Source organism: Mustela nivalis (genome assembly GCF_964662115.1).
Source record: "Mustela nivalis genome assembly, chromosome: 6".
Taxonomy (NCBI): domain Eukaryota; kingdom Metazoa; phylum Chordata; class Mammalia; order Carnivora; family Mustelidae; genus Mustela; species Mustela nivalis.
The window spans coordinates 99,963,721-99,982,790 of record NC_139025.1 but is presented as its reverse complement, the minus strand read 5'-3'; the positions used below and the strand labels follow the sequence as shown (position 1 = coordinate 99,982,790).

At 51.6% G+C, this 19,070-nt stretch overlaps 1 protein-coding gene across 1 annotated transcript in view; it reads left to right on the top strand.

Moving 5' to 3' along the window:
* Window positions 1–5,829: 5,829 nt before the first annotated feature.
* The window catches only part of SMAD3 (SMAD family member 3), a 117,348-nt gene continuing 104,107 nt past the window's right edge, over window positions 5,830–19,070 (top strand). The window contains exon 1 of the mRNA XM_082737011.1: window positions 5,830–6,675. Within this exon, the coding sequence (XP_082593137.1) occupies window positions 6,470–6,675 (206 nt within the window). The 5' untranslated portion in view covers window positions 5,830–6,469. The remainder of the gene's footprint in view (window positions 6,676–19,070) is intronic.

Here is a 19,070-nt window from a genome sequence, read left to right as displayed (position 1 = left end):
CAGCTATAGGATGTTTGTTTTCAGATGCTGAGTCGTATATAAGGTGGGGCGTGTTCTAGGTGTGTGTTTTGAGAGGTAAGGACTCTGCTTCTCCTTTCACATACCCACGGCGTGACTACAAAGAAGCACAGACTGGACCCTGGGGCCCCCAGGAGCATGCGCTGCTCTCAGACCTGACAGTCCAAAGACCCACTGCTTGGTTCCGTTCCACTTTCCAGAACCCTGGAGACACCCAACTCCCCTTTCATCCTACACATTGTTTTCTCACTTGCTTTTTAAATTTTCTTAAAAATTGAGGTGTAACTTTGATGTGGTATAAGCTATTCATTTTTAATATAAAAAGAGCATGCCACTATATTAAAAATAATTTGAAGGCATACAATCTCACTGCCTTTATGGAACTATGTTTTCATTTTGGCACACTCTTTGGTGGCTGTGTGTGTGTGTGTGTGTGTGTGTGTGTGCTTTTAAAATGAATGCAATTATAATGAACCAACAATTTTCCAGCTACTAGTTGTTAGGTTCACATTGTAAACTGAACCATGGACTGAGGGAGATCCTGGGCTGAAGCCAAGGCTGTGTTTATGACTCTTACTCTCCCAGAAAATAGGAGAGGGGAAACACAGAGACCTCTACAAACACACACACATCCAAGATGCAAACGCAAAAACACACGGGCTCAGGGAGAAAACCCACAAAACATATACCTACCTGTTTCACTTACACATATAAGGCTGGACTCAGTGAAATAATGTGATCCACCAAGACGGAACTCAGAGGCACAGGCAGATGTAGACATCACACACACGCACGCACGCACACACACACACACACGTCCCCCTACCAGGAGTCTCTCCTGGTCCCCAACTCCTGCAATTTCTGAATGCTGGGAAGGAACTCCTGCAGAACTCAGAATAGCTCTGTGAACTCTGCCCTGGGCTCCAGCCACCTGCCTGCAGTCCCTTCCTATACTCCCTCACAGCCCTGATCCTGTGCCTCCGTGTGCACAGAGATGCAGGTGATCTTTCCTAGCCCTAAGTCCAATGTCCTGACCCAAATTTCCCCGAGTCAGACTTGGTCCCTTCCAGTGCCTTCCTTGGCCAGCACCTGCACCAGCTCCTTTTGCCACCCATTCTGCTCCCAGGGGCACTCTGTCATTAGCACCCTGCAGGGGGTTCTGGGGACAGAGGGGCAGTGCTGGGCCGGCAGGCCGGGGTCAGTGGTCCTGTTTGAGTAACAGCAGCTGAGCTCCAGGTGTCCCTGTGCTCTGTGAAGTAGCCACAGTGATGTGGCAACTGGGGTAACTTCAAATATGACCCTATCCTTGAGGTCCGGGGCCCAGAGCCCGGCATAGAGCAGCCCCACAAATGGTGCTAGTCTCCTGACCCTCAGCACCCTACGCCGCCCAATGGAGCACCCCTACGTCTTTATGTTCCTAGGGGTGGCTACAACGTGGGACATGTGAAATAGTCTTGACTGTGCTCTGCACCATGAGAGATCATGATTACTGGGCTGGAAGGTTCTGGAAACTTGTGAAGGCTGAATAATATTCCATTGTATGTGTATATACCATGTTTTGTTTATTCATTCATCCACGAGCAGATTAACTAGAGTTGCTTCCATCTTTTGGTTTTCATGAATTATGCTGCTACAAACAGTGTACAAATAGCCGTCGCCATTTGTCCCTGCTTTGGCATCCCGTGAGTATAAACCTAGGAGTGGAATTGCTTGATCAAGTGGTAATTCTGTGTGTAGTTGTTCGTTGTTTTTTTTTGTTGTTGTTGTTTTGTTTTTGCTTTTGTTTTGTTTGGTTTGGTTTGGTTTTAGGAATCACCATACAGTTCTCCACAGTGGCTGTGGCATTTACATCCCAACGGGGTTCCCATTTCTCCTTGTCTTCCCCAACACTGGTTCTTTTGTTTCTTTTTAAAAATACTACCCATATGAATGAGTGTGAAGTGGTTCAACATGTATCTTTTTGTTTAAAACATCTTTCAGAAAGCACAGAGTTGTTCCGTGTATATGTAATTTTCTCCGCAAGTAGCATTATGTTACTTACCTCATACTCTGTGTTCCTATTTGCTCTCCGCATTGTTTTTAAGATCCGTCTGTTTGCTTTGTGTGTGCCGCCCTCATTGTTCTAATACTAACACTAATACTAGTATTCATTTTTCTAGTACTAGTACTCATTGTTCTAGTACTCTGTGGTGAGCACCCACCATATCCCTACTCTGTGTGGAATGTACCGTGTGTTTGTGGCAAGCTCACAGGTTATTGGATTCCTTACGGCAACCCTGAGAGGTGTATTATTTCCATTTTATAGAAAAGGAAACTGACCCGCAGGGAGTTAAGGGACTTGCCCAAAGTCACAGAGCCGGAAGTCAAACCAGCTGGAAATCGAACCCAGCTCTGTCTGGCACCATGGGGCGGGCTCCCATGTGTAAGGGGTTGCACAGAGCCACAGGCCAACGTGCTCTCTCAGATGAGGCCACTCCGGTGAGACTTTCAGTCCTGCCTCGAATCTGACTTAGATCTGTCAGTCACCTCTCTTCACCAGATGTCCCTTCATGTCTGTGTGACATGAAGACAGAACAAGCTCTTTCTAGATTTGCCACTTGTTGATTAAACATCCATCCTTTAGCTCATGGAAAAAAAATAATCAGAAATGAAGTCATGTGTTTGTTTCTCTCCAGTGTTCTACCTGGGAGCCACTCCAAATCTGCGAGAACCCTTTGGCAAGTCCATTTGCGAGGCGATTCCTGATAGGACTGACTATTCCCAGGGAAACAGATTCGCTGCCTCCAGCCCCATCCCACCTCTCTTGAACTTTGCACTTACGGTGATGAAAAATTAACTGGGCTCATGTTTCCCTTCCAAGGACAACCTCTGCAAAAGCTGGCCCGGCTGGGCCCCGGGAGACCAGGCGCCAGAACAGGGTTCCTATTCATCTGGAGCCCTCCTCCCATTCACTGCCCAGAGTCACAGGAGCACTAAGGGTCCTCTTGGCCCGGGGGGTGGGGGGGGGTGGAAGGGGGTGGGGGTTGGGGTGGGGAAGGAATCTGTTCCTCAGCCCTCCTTGCCGCTTGGTTGAAACTGGGTTTAGCCCCTCAACTCTTCTTGTGGAGAGACTGAGCCCAGAGGAGAAAGGACTAGCCCTGAAATGGCATTGCTGGACTCACACGTGAATCCGGCCCTGTTTTTCTTCACACACGACTGTCCCTGTCAGCTTGTGAAGAAGTGCAAGGGAGTGTATGTCAGCCACGCTAACTAGCTGCTGACTAGTTATTTCCTCCCCTTGGGAAAATGGGAGCACTGGAAGAAGAGCTCTTCCCATGCCATGATTTTAGAGTTAGGTCCACACCATGCCCTTCCGCTCCGCTTAATTTCCCGATCTCTTTGGCTCCTGACCTCCGTGGAGGACATCGCCTGCCTCCATGAGGCGTGGCTTCTGCCTCTGTGAAATGAGATGTTCGCGTCGCAGGAGGGCACTTTTGATGCTTTCCTGGATTCACTGCTCTGCACAATAACAACTGTTTTCTCCGTTCTGACCGCTGAGAGGAGAGGCTCCATGAGGCGGAGGGAGCCAGGAGCCAGGGCAGAAGGTCGGGTCAAGTCACTGAGAGAGCCTGAGGGCCCCTTACTTCATCTGACGGCCTCACAGCAGTCCCATCCGCATGATTTAATATTCAGGTTAGAGTTCAGGTTTTACTAGCAGGTGATGCCTGCAGGGGCCCCTTCTCCCAGGCACACGCCTCCCATGCCTTGGTGCTTCTCTAGGCTGTGAGCTCCCGAGGAGAGGGGCCTTCATCATCCTCTTCAGCCTTCCCAGAAACGAAGGAGAGGCTGTGACACAGAGGCATCCTCTAGATGCGTGTCTAACAGAACTTTCTTGCTTAACCACGCACCACTCTTCAGGGCATCGGCCCCTGGGGCCCCCAGCTGTGGTTCTGTCCCTTAACAGCACTTGACTGTTTGCAAAGATTTTCCGAGGAGATTCCCACAAAGACCACCGCCTGAGGTTGAGAGGAAAGCTATTTCTAGCCCTATTTAATCAGGGAGCAAACATTCCTTGCGGGACCACAATAGTGCACCTGCGTAAAGAACTTTTTGTTTTGCAAAGAGCTCTATCAGTGATGTGCAGACACAGGCAAGAATGTGGACTTCGGCCTCACCTAGCACTGGGTTCAAGTTCCAGCTCCCCAGCTTGGAAACCCAAGTTAAGTATTGTAGGCTCTACGTGCACCTGTAAATGGGAGGCACAGGGATGTCTTCCCTGGGGGTGCTGTTCTGACGATTAAAGCAGAAAGCAGCATTTGGGTTACCTGGAATGAAGAAAGCCACCAATTCATGTTGACTGTTGTTTCCTTTTCTTTCTTTCTCTCTCTTTTTTTTCTGATGAGGGCTGGGAGGAACCGAATGAAACCTCACACTACAGGGGCCGCAGGTGACCTGAGGTCTAGCCAGGAAAGGGAAAGCCCCACTTGGGGTTCAGGGGTTCTCAGGGCCAAGCGGCAGGGGAGTTAGGAGGGGAGTGTGAAGAACACAGCCGTCCCCGGCAGCTGATGGGCCTGTGGGAGGCCATTCTCTCCAAGGCAGGGACCCCTGCAGCTACCCGGCGGGTTTTGTGGATTGGGCCACACCTCACAGAGCTTTGTAACTCCCCACCCGCTAGCGGATAACGTCTTTCTCACCGGGGGGGTTTCCTGCTGTTAAAAACAAACAAAGGCTGTAGACACCCGGCGAGAGGCCTGGCAGGGGAGGGGCAGCAGGAGAAAAGGCCAGAGAGTCTGGAATAACTCCCGACCGCAACTGTAGGGTTTGCGCCTAGAAGACCCCGAATTCTGCTGGTGGGGAGACAATCCCCAGGCGCCCCAGTATCTTGGGGTTTCTTTGCTTCCCACCGAGCCTAAGTTTGAATACAGAAACCTCCCGAGTACGCCCCCTCTGCCCCACTTTCTGCGAGTTCACAGCTTTGGAAACAAAGCTTTCTCCTAGTTTTGGGGGTGTCGAATTTCGGATTGTTTTTTTTTTTTTTTTTTTTTTTTTTGTATCATAAGACTGCAAACACCCAGTAATGTAATCCCCCCCACCCCCACAAGATAAATTCGAAAGCGCCCCCATTCATTCCTTCATGAACTCAACAGATGTCTTTGAGGCCCATTTTCTAACTGGGACTTGATTCACAAGGCCCAAGGGACCCCAGGCTCCGGCAATTATCCAGGGAGTCTCAAGGATCCTCAAATCTCCATCCCCCCATCCCAACTCTCTCCTTCGCACACAGGCTCGGGGGGCTCTCAGCCGATGTGATCTCACCGAGGAGAGAATAAAAAAACAATAAACAAAACCCCAACCGCAACAACAAAAACAGCTCCAGGGACTCCGGCGCCGCCAAAGCACCTGGCCGGCATCAGCCCGCGCACGTCCAAGAGCGCGCCCCGACTTCCTGGGCCTCAGCCTTCCGCGCGCCCTTTCTCGGACCCGGGTGCCCCCATGGGTGCGCCGCCAGCCTCCGGCCGGAGAGCGCTCGTTAGCTGCCAGTCTGGCCCTCTCCAGCCCGACACTGCAACGGAGCTTCCTGAGTGTGGGTGAAGAGAGTGGACGCCACGGCAAGAGCCCGGCCCTCCCCTCTCGCCGCTCGGTTCCCACGACTTCCTCCCGGCGCCCGCCCGACTCGAGGTCCGGGCCGCGCGGGGTCCTGCGCGCACCAGGCAGGGCCGCCGCCGGCCAGGGTCGCCCACGTGGGCGTGCTCTGCGCTGGGAGGGGGAAGGCCGGGCGCCCTCCCGGAGGCTGGGGGTGGGCAAGGCGCCCGGGGGCGGAGGCGGCGGGGCGCGGGGGAGGAGGCGGGGAGCCCCGGCGGCGAGGGGGCGGTGACAGCGCTTGGAAAGGAGGCTGCACGCGGATTTGCATGAAACACAGACTGGGAGCGGGCGGGAGCGGGAGAGGGAGCGGGAGCGGGAGCGCGGCGCACGCCCCGGGCCGGCCCAGCGAGCGAGCGAGCGAGCCGGGAAGGAGGAGGGGAGCGGGGAAGCGAGGCTGCCGAGGCGGAGGGATCTGCGCATCAAAGCGAGCGAGGCGAGCAAAGTTTGGCTGGGGGGTTGGACTTTCCTTCCTGGAGGCGGCACCCAAACAGCTACCCCGTGCGGAAACCCAAACTTTCTTCTGCCACTCTGAGTCTCGCGGCCGCCGCCTCCGCCCGGCGTTCGGGGCCTTCCCGACCCGGCGCCGCTGTCGTCCGTCCGCCCGCCTCCCCCGCCGCCCTCCTTCCCGCCGCGGGAACCGCTCGGGGCGCAGGGCCGCGCGCCGAGCCCCGCTGGCTGCAGCGCCGCGGCCCGGCCCGGAGCACGGGCAAGTTCGCCGGGAGTTGGGGCGAAGTTTGGGCGGCCGAGCTCCCCTCTGCGCCCTCTCGGCGCCCCGCAGCGCCCAGCCCCGCCGGGGGCGCCCCTCGCCGCCCGCGCGCCCTCCCCAGCCATGTCGTCCATCCTGCCCTTCACCCCCCCGATCGTGAAGCGCCTGCTGGGCTGGAAGAAGGGCGAGCAGAACGGGCAGGAGGAGAAGTGGTGCGAGAAGGCGGTCAAGAGTTTGGTCAAGAAGCTCAAGAAGACGGGGCAGCTGGACGAACTGGAGAAGGCCATCACCACGCAGAACGTCAACACCAAGTGCATCACCATCCCCAGGTGGGGGGCCCTAGCGACCCGGGGGGCGCGCCCGCCCAGACCCCTGGCATGGCGGGGCCGGTCGGGTGGGGTTGGAGCTAAAGGGCTCGTGTGTGTGTGTGTGTGTGTGTGTGTGTGTAAGGGGGGGCAGTGGGAGCGCGGTCCGGAAGAGGCTGGTGGGGGGGACCCCAAACAAAACCTTCTCTGGATTTGCAAAGATTCAGAGCCTGGGGCTTCCACGGGGCACTCTCACTTCCAGACCTCACATTCCTGTTTCACCTCCGTGAAAGGGGGGTGCTGCTGGAATTGGCAGCCCCCACTCCGGGGAGCTGCGGGCTAGAAGTTGAGGCCCGCTTTGTTCAGCTCCGCGGGCCGGAGCCCCTCCTCCGCCGCCGCCTCCCGCCCCCGCGGCCCGCGCTCGTGGAGGTGGTGGTGTCTCTCCCTTTCTTTCCTTCAGTCCTGTCCCCCCATTTCTTTCCTCCGCAACAGGAATGCAGTCCGTACAGCTGGGGCTGTGGGTGAGGAGCGGGAGCCTCGTGATTGACAGATTCCTTCTTCGTTCTCTCTTTGCCTTCGGGATTAGCATTTTTATCCAGTATTTTTAGACTCGGTTGTGCCAGTCTCCCGCCCCCTCCGCACACACGCACTTTAGTTGCCGCGCAGTGCTTTCAAATGAGAGACAAGTGGCAGAGGTTAGGGTCTTCTCTTCTCCCCCTTCCCTGACGATTGTTTTGTCCAGCTTTCAGCCTGAGATTGCGGGCTGATGGAGGAGAGAACGAGCTTCGAGCTGATCAGATAACAACGCACCCCAAAGTGGGCCTCGCATCGGCCCTCGCATTCCTGCAGAGCCCTCCTTCCCAAAGCGCTTTGCCATCTGTCTGGACCTCCTTTCTCCTCCGCCTCGCGCTAGTTAGGTCAGGCGGGAGCTCACAGATGGCTGATGGAAGGGGTCAGTGACTTCACTCCCCAGGGCTTTCTCTTAGTGTTGCTGCCCCTGGCTGGGAAGAGAGAGAGAGAGAGAGAGAGAGAGTGTGTGTGTGTGTGTGTATGTATGTGTGTGTGTTTGAGAGAGAGAGAGTGTCAGGGTAGGGGGGACAACTTAGCCTCCTGTCTCTCCCTCTGGGCCCCCTTTAAATTCTGACTCTGCACCAAGGATGTTTGTGTGTGTGCTTAGGGGTGGGATGTCCCTGGGGGTCCCAGGCTGCAGAGGAATGAGCAGAGGGTCTGCAGGACCCGAGTTCCACAGAGATTGTGGGCCTTGCTGCTGGGCCAGGAGTGGACTGCCTCCTTGGCCACCTGCTTGGGGCAGCTGTACACGGCCTGCCAGCCGTGTGAGGCAGGCACAAAGCAACATCTGTCCACAGGAACCCAGAACGGGCCTCCTCTGGAAATAAATGCCACATATGGTGGGAGAGCTGGCTTAAAAAGTAGTATATTTTTTTTAACTGGGTGGATCCAGTCAATAAAGGGGAGGGAAGGTGGTGTGTCGTCTGGGAAGTGCGCCCTGGGCCTGTGATCAGGAGCCAGAATTGACTTCAGAGGCGGTGGTGTGATGTGATGGGGTCTTGAGCCTTGGATTCTGGGCCCAGCTCTGGTTCTGAATTCTTCTTTATTCCTTTGGTTAGGGGGGCGGGGGTAGGGTGAATGGGTGTCATACTTCTCGCATCTGGGGAGAGATGTGCAAAACATGCCTTCTTACCTGTCTGGGTGCATTGAGGACAAGTGCTTTGTGCCTTGAAACAGGAAAAGAAAGAAAGAAAGAAAGAAAGAAAGACAGACAGACATTAGTTATAAAATGAGCAGCTGCGTAAAGTGCTTTATAGTTTACAAAGCACTTTCACATGGTTTTAATGATCAAGAAAGAAACTCCTGGAAAATAGATAAGGCCGTCCGACTGCAGATTTATCTCCTTTTTAAAGCTGAGAAAACTGGAGGAGGGAGATGAAAAGGGTTGGCCCAGTGGACTTGGGACTCTGACCACATGTGCTCCTTTTCCTACCACGGGCTGCTCTCTACTTCAAAGTTCTGAATACATTCTTTGCTGAATGCTAGAGCACGGTTAGCTTGGGGCAGAGGGGCGCTGTGGATCTCTGTTGGTAAGGTTGGTGGTGTTCTGTCTTTGGGTTGGTGACTGCTTGAAGGCGAACCCTTGCTTGCTCTTGCCTTGGTCGGGGTTTGCCCTCTAGGGAAGCTCAGCTAGGGCCTGCCCTTTCCTCTTCCAAGGTCCTCCACAGTGTGAGGCACAGGAACAGTTTGGACCTTTCTGAGTTCAGATTGACTTGTGCCCGGCCTTTGCACGACTCTCTGTTAGGAGTGCGGTATCTTCTACCTGCCTAGCAAGGGCCGAATAGGAAGGTAGATTTTGTTTTTAATCTTTTCTCCGGGAAACCCAGTTGCTTGGGTGGATCCAGACAAAATGGATTTCCATCCCCGGATTTTGTGCCCACGCCTCTGGGTCACCTTGTCTCCCTTGGCAACGGCTGCCACTGTTTTGGTCGTGGGCAGGAAACTAAAGGCCATGTCTTGGGGAGGTGTCTAGCTGGCCTCCACGTTGGTGATATCAGTGTGTCTGCTAAGCCCCAAAGAGTGCGGTGGTGGTGTTTGTCAAATTGTCTGCTGTCTCTACACTACCTTGTATAACGAGGGCTTTGGAGAGCTGACCAAGGGTGATGTTTAACCTAGTTATCCCATGGTGTGTGGAAGGGGATGGAGCACTGAATAGTTAAAACTACCCTGGGGTTTCAGGAGACCTCAGTCTGGGGAGATTTGACAAGCGTGTTTTGGCTAATGTGTAATCATGATCAACATCATCAACCTTTGGCAAGGACGGCAGTATCCTAGGGTCTTCTAGATGGCAGGCTTGCTTGTGTTAACGCCGGCTATAACCTGTCGCCGTGATCAGGAGAGCTGGAGCAATGCAGGCTTACTGATACCAAGAATGTGAGAGAGACCCGTGCCAAGGAAGTGGTAAGAGCTTGATTTAGATTCACCAGGCGAGAGGCTATCAGGAGACTCTGAGGTCTGGCAGTCTGGGCAGAACTTAGACAAGTTGTATAACAGCATCTTACCCGTCACCTGCCCGAGTATCTGAGTAAGGCAGCAGGCATCTTCCTGGCCAGCTGGGAAGCATGGAGTCCTAGCTTTACCACAGAGAGGACGAGAAGGTGTGCTCATGCTGGGTCAGTGATCGGGCCAGGCACACTTAAGAATAACTTGTTTTGATGGACACTGGTAACTGTCCTTCTACTGATGGGCTCCATGCCTTGGCCTGGTTGTTGGGAGCTGGACCAGGCTTCCAGTCTGGTTGGTTTGGGAGGGAATCTGGGCTTTCTTGTGTCAACGTCCAGAGGAAAATGGGGGAATTGAACCAGACAGAGGGTCTGACACGTGCCATCTCCTCTTCCTCTGTGACTCTGTTCTTTGAACATGGCCTCCTCCTGTTCACCACCTGGAATTTGCCAGGCTACTCTCCCCCTAGGGAGAAAGGAAAAAGATCGTCATCTTTAAGGCTCCTTTCTCAGACATCTGGGGGCAGACCTATTACCAGGGCTGCAAGAGTGGCTTCTTTTTAATACCCTCTTGACCTCACTATCTCCTGTCCACTCACCTCTCTCGATGCCTCTCAGAGCGCCACTCTGGTCCCTCAGGAAGCAAGCCCACTTCCGGCTGCCAGGGAGGCTGTCCGTCCACTCTTTCCTCTGGTTAACGTTGATGAAGGGAGTTTCACTCAGGGAGCTGGGGAGATGAAGGGCCCCACAGACCACAGAAGCTGCCCCCGGGGGCTGGCTTCGAGCTCTGGCTGAATCTTGGAGACATTTGGTGTTCCCTTGGCATTTGGAGCCTTGGAACTTGCCGCTTGCTCCCAGGAGTTGAATGTTTGGGCTAGTGTATCTTACAGACAGCTCTTTGCTCCCAGTTCCTGATCAGAGGCTACGGGGTTGGATCTTGTTGATTCATTGATGGTTCCTGGCCCCCTCCCAGGTCTGAGTCAATATTCCAGGCAATGGGAGAGGATGCGCAGGTAAATCTGAGATGGCTCCTGCCTGAGAGGAGCTTCCACTTCAATAAGGGAAGGATTAACAAGGCATTAAGTGAGGGTCTAACTGCTATTGCTTTTTTATCTGGCCCCCCCATCAAAAGAAAAATGAGTTCTAACATGGAGTGATTTGAGGGTGGGGGCTGGGGACTATAAGGTGTCTTTTTTTTTTTTTAAAGATTTTATTTATTTATTTGACAGAGAGAGAAATCACAAGCAGGCAGAGAGGCAGGCAGAGAGAGAGAGAGAGCGGGGAAGCAGGCTCCCCGCTGAGCAGAGAGCCCGATGCAGGACTCGATCCCAGGACTCTGGGATCATGACCTGCGCCGAAGGCAGCGGCTTAACCCACTGAGCCACCCAGGCGCCCTATAAGGTGTCTTTTAAATATTGTGGAGGTCCTTGCTAGAAAACAAAATAAGGGCCGCCATCTGTTTTTGCCAGGAAAAAAAAAAAAAGATAATTCAAGTCCTAGATCTTACCATTTTTCCCATCTCGATGGATTGAGGAGTTCCCTTTAATGTTTCAGAGCCTTCTCGTCTGTACCTGTGAAATCAGGCCGATGGAAGGCCTATGGAAATGTTCTGTAGACCAGGGAGTTCGGCAGATATGTGTTACGTTTTCAGCCTTCTGTGTTTATCCCTGGTTCTTAACTGAATTATTCACTCATTTGTTAAATATCTAGTACCATTAGCAAGGCAGGACACCAGTGCTTAAGGAGCTCCCTGTCCAGGGGTGGGGGGACGGGGAGAAGGACTTGGCCAAAGATACAGGAAATGTGCTACAGCCCAAGGATGGACAAAGTGCCCAGGGACATGGGGACAGACTGATAATTCTGTGGGAGGGGGTGGGGAGAGGAGGGAAGGGTCAATGCTAGGAATTATTATCCAAAGGAAGTTTCTGGACTACAAACATGATCACGTGAACTTGTGGGTACGTGGTGATATTGGTCTCCGGGAATGAGGATGTCTTTATCTTCTTGGTCTTTTGCTAAACTGAGTACTGTTGTAAAAATGTTACTTCGTGGCCTGCATGGCAGGGTCAGTGACCGTTGTGCCATATTTATTCCACTGACAGCATTCTCTCGTCGAAGTAAGAAGTAATTTAGTATTGCAAACCTGAAATTCAGGTTTCCTCGGGTGGGAACAGTGACTTTAGATATATTGGCTCCGAATGTAACAAAGAGTGTCAGTAAACACTGGGTAACTTGTTGATTATCGTGGATACTTAGAATTTCAGCATTCTGGTGTGACCTGGCTTTCTGGGTCTCTGGTTAACACTTGCTGAACTGAATCTTGTAAGCCTGAGTTTCTGCGTGGACATAAGAGCTTTGAATGATCCTTTTTAAAGAAAAATCTTCACAAGGATGTCAAGTTTCAAGTGACCATTTTAATCATGGAAGAAAGTCAGCCAATACAGTAGTCATTTAGTTCTGATGAGAAACGCAAGAAGCCGATGAAATTGAGAGAATGTGGCTCAAGCTTATCACAACAGAAATCCAATTAAAATGAGTTCTTGAAAAATAAATATTGGTTTAATAATGTAAACTTGTAATTGCTGTATTATTTTAACGGAAATAAAATTAACATGATTTAATGGACCGAGCGACCATTAATTTTCCCTTGTTAATTTATTAGGGGATTTTAATGCCATGTAACGCACAATACAGCCATTGTTCTGCGTGAACTCCTTTATGAAATAAATAGGGCCAGGAAGCGCTGGCTTTAAAAATTGGAATCAGACTTCATTCCCACTACCTTATTCTCCCATCTTTTTATTCCGCTTCTCCCCTCAGCCTCCTAAAAAGGAGATAGAGTTTTCTGCAATTAACAAGGCTCATGATTAGACCTAATGAACTTTTTGTCCTTCTCTGCATCTGGGGCTGGGAGGTTTTACCTCCTGGTGCAGGTGGGAATGGCTGAGGCCCTGTTGGACGGTACTAGCCACTCCCCCAGAGGGGCGGGGACTCATCTGCTGACCACTGAGCAGTTCTTGGCCACTGAGCCTTCAACGTGTCTCCCCCTTCACGTCCAGTGTATCCTGGAAACAGTTGGAAATGGCCATATCAACCCAACCCGCCAAAAATTTGGTTTCTCATTTTACTCTGTGCCAAGTTTCAGAACCACGATCCCCAGAGAACTCGTCCCCTTCCTTTTTCTGCTTTCCTGCATCGTCTGTCCCTGGAGCCAAACGCTATGCTAGGGGGCAGGAGTGACAGAGTCAAGAAGACTGGCACCACCCCTACCGTCTGGTAGCTTCTAGTCCACTGGCTGCCAACATGGGTTCTTTGGATTTGTAATAATGCCCTAGGTGTTCCCCTGGTGAATTTGAAAATACTGTTTTCTTGAGGCTGGAGAGCCCAATAGCTCAAGCTCTACAGTTTACAGACTCCTGACAAAGAGGATTTGCGTGTGTGTGTGCGTGCCTGTGTGCGTGCCTGTGTGCGTGTGTAACGGTATTTTTTGTTTTTATTTAATTAATGGTTTTAGAAATAAATCTGTAGTACAGGTCACCCTATTCGCTGGTGATTACCCGAGGCCTCTGCTGTAAATAGAGCCAGCCACAGCCGTATCTGCTGCAGAATGTTTTGACAGAAAGACTCAATTGAAAATGAAAACACAGTCGAAGCCTATTAATTAAGAAGTTTGGCTAATTCTGGACTAGGCTGAAGTTTGTTTAGCAGGCTTTTTCTCCCAAGAAATGCTGTCAAAGAAAAGTTCGTTATAAACAGGGCTTTGGGGTTCCTTTTGGAGGCAGGAGTCAGCAGACCTGGGTTAGGTTCTAGGCTTAGCTCTGTTTTGGATTGGCTGTGTGACCTGGGGCAAATTGCTTAACATCTCTGGGCCTCAGATGTTCTCAGTTCATAGGTGAGCAAGGTGTTATTGGTGTTCTAACACTAAAGTAGTTTTCATGCAAGCATTTCAGGATCTCTCCTTTGGATGCATTCAGTTGAATAATACATCACAGGTCTTTCTTTCTTCTTCTTTTTTTTTTTTTTTTTTTTAAGATTTTATTTATTTATTTATTTGACAGACAGAGATCACAAGTAGACAGAGAGGCAGGCAGAGAGAGAGAGGGAAGGAAGCAGGCTCCCTGCAGAGGAGAGAGCCCGATATAGGGCTCCATCCCAGGACCCCAGGATCATGACCTGAGCTGAAGGCAGAGGCTCTAACCCACTGAGCCACCCAGGCGCCCCCATCACAGGTCTTGCTTGATTATTAATGTCCTGAGAGCCTGTCAGTCGAGCCAATTAATTTATACAAGTGAAAGTAATAAAACTATAATCCAGTCTTAGTTTTAATTATGTTACCCTTCTGTCCTCCCTGCCTCTCCCTTAACTCTCTCAATCTAAATCCCCGAAATGTAACTACCAAGGAATATAAAAATGACCAAATTCGAGGCTAGAGACATGAAGGCTATGTGTCTTCAGATGCATTGAGCAATTTTTCTCCTTTTGTTGCTATTTTTGGCCATTCTCAGAGCCGGAAGTTTACAGGCACTAATGACCACAGATGCCTAAAAATGGTGACCGCTGAAGAGGTGGGCATTCTAAAGGATACCTGTGGAAAATGTTTGCTCATATGTCAGAACTTATCCAGGAAGCCTCTTTTATTTATTTTCAAGCATCTATATAAAGAAAGGCTATACTTTTGGAAAGCATTTTGCCTTTTGTTAGGCAATGTGGAGGTTACAAATTGAAACCCCAGCCAGGGAATGAAAAGTGAGTTTCCCCCTGAAAAAGTACTTTTTCTGTAACCCCTGGCCCTCCATGCTAACATCAGGCAAGTTTTTCTCCTTACTGCTCTGCTCAGCAAAGGACGAGAGCGAGAGCGCTTTGTAAGACACATTGTGTACGGGTTTACCTCTGAAACTTCCAGAGCTATAAATCTGGTTACTTTTGCTGCTCCATCACCGATTGCCAAGCCAAGTTGTAGCTCTGAGGTGTCACCTTTTTTTTTTTTTTTCCTTTTAGACTGGACTCTTGAAAATAGTGATGCTTTTTGGGTGTGTGTGTTTTAAAGGTCTGTTTTTACGCTGTCACGGCTCAAAAATGCCAAAAGGCATTTTTTCCTTAAAAAATCACCTCTGGGCTAAGCCCAACTGTGGAGTAATGGATCCAGAAAAGACTTTTTGAGTAGTTACAAGCGGCTGAAAGCAGGCCCTGACGATGGAAATTGGGTTTTTCCTTTTGCTTCAAATCTTTCCCGTTGTAAAGTCTCTCTGACCCTCGTTGAATTCGAACTCAAGGTGAGCCTTATTTCTCTGTGTGCATGGGAGGGCTGGGTGAGTTGGTTTATCCTGCTGTCTCTTTAAATTTTGCATGTAGCCATTTATTTCTAACCCAAAAGATGCTTAAAATATTACCTGGGGAGCAGGGGTGGGGATGGGGTGGGCGTGGGTAGACAGGAAAAGCCTGGTAATGAAGAAAGAGCAAAGGGCTCTGGAGTCTGACAGTCCTGGGTCTGCGTCTGCCAGTTGCTGGCTCTGTGGCAAACTTGGGTACATTTGCTTCAATTTCTTGAGCCTGTTTCCTTATCTGTAAAATGCGGATGGGACCGCCATAAATCAATCCAAATGAGGTAAGAGAGATCAAGACCTTGCCCCATATTTGCAGCTCACGGCCCATAGTAGGTGCGCAGTAAACCCCTTTCCCTTTCAGGAGGGATATTTGACAGAGAGTGGCAGTCCATTGCAGCAGAGGAACCCCCTTCCCAACCTTGCTCTCAGAGCTCACCCTTGGGAGAACCTCAGTTCCCATAGTGACAATCCCCGCCCCCCAGCCCAGCAAGGGCACCCAAGCATGCCACTGGTTGGTTGAGGGCTAGGCCAGCCACGGAAAGGAAAGAGAAACAATTCATTTTCTTGGGTGGTTCTGCCCTCCCCGCTCCCTCTCCCCCTCTTTATTGTCATTTAAAAAATTGTTTGACTGACTAAAAATAATAGTATTGAAAACAAACGTTGATGAATCAGGGCTCCTGGGATGGGGGATGGGCTGGCTCCTGAAGCAGAAATGCGGTGACTCAAGCCCTTGTCACCGATAGCCAGCGGGTAAGTGTGTGCAAGTGCATGATGTTTGTTGTTGCTGGGGTTTTTTTTTTTTTGAGACCTGGTTGGAAAGCAGTTCTGGTCCCAACCACCACTTCACCATTCGGCTTGGTGATTGAGTAAGGATGGTCAGCACTGGTTGTGTAGATGCGGGCGGTGGTGCCCTTGACTGCCCTTAGGTGTTCACACGAGAGGACTCCTGCCTACAGGGCCGGGCTTTGATCCTCCTTCCAGGGGGTGCTCCCTCTCACGTGACAGAGCTGTAGGGTCAAGGGGTGGCCCATCTAGGGCCCATACCTGCTCCTTTCAGGCTATGCTTTGGGTTCTGACCCTTCAGTTCCCTGCCCCCATCATCTCAAGATTGCTTCCAAGTCCTGTGTGGGCCTTTCCTGGATCCATCTGCCCCAGGGAGGGCATACTGCGTCATGCTCACCTCTTCCCACGGATTCCCTGGGAAAGTGAGCCAAGTGGTGCCTGGTCCCTTCAAGCAAAGGCCTCGAGACCAGATCTTGGCGTCCCCCATGGTGTCCCGTGTGCCTGGCCCAGCGCCTTGGGTGGAACGTCCCCGGACAGGGTTCTTTGGTTTCTTCCTTTCCACTTCCTGACATGGACACGTGTGCGCCCATGAGCCTAAGGTTCTGACAAGGCGTGCAGGGCAGGGGGATGGAGGAGTCGGATGGATTTCACACTTATGGCATCTGTATGGGTGTGCATAAAGCTGGTCAGTATGTGTGATGGTGCCGGGGGTAGGCTGGCATCTGGGCCCTGTTCTCCCTGAATGTCCACATTCCCCTGTGAAACCCAGGGGCCAGGGAACTCTAAATGCAAAGCTGGCCTTCTGAGGTTGCATTAAGGTATTTGGTAGGGTAGAAGGATAGAATACATTCTATTTATCGGTTTGTAACCTTGACTTCTATCTTTCGAACAGGACCTATGGCATGTAGGCCTTTGCACGTCCTCTGCTTAGGATCCACCTGTGGCAGAGCAGGTCTGTTTCTAGCACCTCCTCTCTATTGTGGGGCCACAACTGAGGCCCAGCCTAGGTGGTACCGCTGTATGGACAAGGCTCTGGGGACTTCCACGGAGACTGATTTCCTTCCCCTTGAACCTGGATCCGAGTGGATTACAACTCAGGGAGAAGGCAGTATGTGTTGTAGTTGCCGGTCTCAGAAGTGGGGTGGAGAGCAAGAAGGCTCAGAAGTGGGGTGGAGAGCAGGAAGGCCGCTGGTGCATTTGTTTGCTGATGTGTTTACTAGGCACTGACGTGTTGGGCCTTAGGGGATATGGAGACATAGAGGTGAGGTCCTATCTCTGAGCTGTATAGAGGCAGGACGGGTCCCACCGACCACTGTTAGGGAGGGTTTGTGGGACAGATGCTCTCATAAAGGTCACATCAGTATTGACTTGAGAGCCCAGAGGAAGAGCAGCTCTCTTTTGGGGGGGAAGGCAGGAGGCTTCCCAGAGGCAGTGGTTCTCCAGCAGAACCTTGACGGATGGATAGAACATGCACATGGGGCGAAGGCTGCCTGGCACACTGGCCGGATGGAGCACTGGAGGAGATTTCCGGGTGGCCCGGCTGTGGAGGGCGTGTTGGCCAGGCTTCAGTAGGCCAGGCTTGGCATTTGGACCTTGCTCTTGAGCACTTTGGGGATTTTCAGGTAGGGGTCCAAGCCACCGCTGGTTGGGACTTCATTTCCTCCCCGACCCTGGGGCTGGTAGCAGAAGCTTTTCTGCCCGAGTCACCCAAGTTAGAGTCCTAATCCCTCACACCACCACGTGGACAGCTTTAGGCTATGTCTGGGCCGGGTGAAAATAGTGTTTTGGTCGTTCTCAGGGGAGAAGACTAGCTGTCCAGCCAGGAGGGCTCTGGGAGCCCAGGTGTTCAGGTAATTAGCTGGTGAGTCACGCTCACCTCTTCCCACGGATTCCTTGGGAAGGTGAGCTGAGTGGTGCCTGGTCCCTTCAAGCAAAGGCCTCGAGACCAGATCTCGGCGTCCCCCATGGTGTCCCGTGTGCCTGGCCCAGCGCCTTGGGTGGAACGTCCCTGGACAGGGTTCTTTGGTTTCTTCCTTGATGACCATCTAGGCCAGCAGGCCTTCCACTTCCCGACCACATTGCAGTCGGAGAGCATGCCTCCCTTCTCTCCTGCAGATTTACAGAACGCCGTTTCAGTGTCTTAAAAAACGAGATTATATTCCCTAATTAGAGAACAACATCATTTACTTAAGTCTGTGTTGTTCATTTCTTTTTTTTTTTATTTAAAGTTTATTTATGTTTCTTAGTAATCTCTGCACCCAGCGTGGGGCTCGAACTCACAACCCTGAGATCAAGAGTTCCATGTTTTTCTGACTGAGCCCGCCAGGTGCCCCCGTGTTGCTCATTTCTGTCGGCCCTGAGAGCAAGCAGAGAGCCTGCTGACCATTTAGAGATTGGGTACAACTTACCATATGGGGTTGGAGTTCGCTTTCTGTGGATGCTGTCAGTGGACGCTGACAGGTTTTCAGAAGATAAAGTTTTGGGTCCATGGACTGCTCCTGGTTTGTAGACCGTTTTTGAAGACACCCATGGAGCCCCGCTTCTGAAGGGACAGCAGACAACCGAGGAGACCTCTAGGTTTATGCTCGGGAGATGCACGTTCAGACCTCTGCTCCCCCACTCGCTGCTTTGGTGACTCGGACGGGTCCCCTCGCTTCTTTGAGCTTCCTTTCTCTATTGGTGAAACGGGAACAATAATACTTTCCTCAGTAGGACTGTTGACATTATTTGTGTGTATGAGCTATGCATTCAGAGCACTCACAGACCAGAAAATATTACAGCGTCATTTGCTATTTCTTTATGAAGCGCGGCTCTGTCGTATAGCTAAAGATGCTTTCTGAGAGAGACGGACTGAGGCTTGTGAGTTCACACCCAGATTTTCACAGTGGCCTTTCGAGAAAAATCACAAAGGATGCACACAATTCAGTTGCAGTATGAACTCAGGATGTGCATGCTTGGGGAGGCAGCAGTGCCAGAAGCTTCCGCAAACTGATGCTCTGGGCCCTGCCTGAGGATTTGACTCAGCAGTGTTGACCTGGGGCTGGTCACCTGAGCCCTCTCCCCTGGGAGTGGGACAGTGTGAATTGAGTGCTGACTGTATGCCCGAGGCTAGCATGGGCCACCGATCAACTAGTTGGTCTTCTTTCCCCATCTGCCGTACTCTGAGAAGGATGGGTTACTCATGGTCACAGAGGAGGGTGCTGAGGCTTTGAGGGGTCAACAGCAGAGCAGAAATCTGAGCTCAAATCTCTGGTTCCTGACTCTGGCTGTCTGCTCCCCACGCCAGGTCCCCACAAGGGGC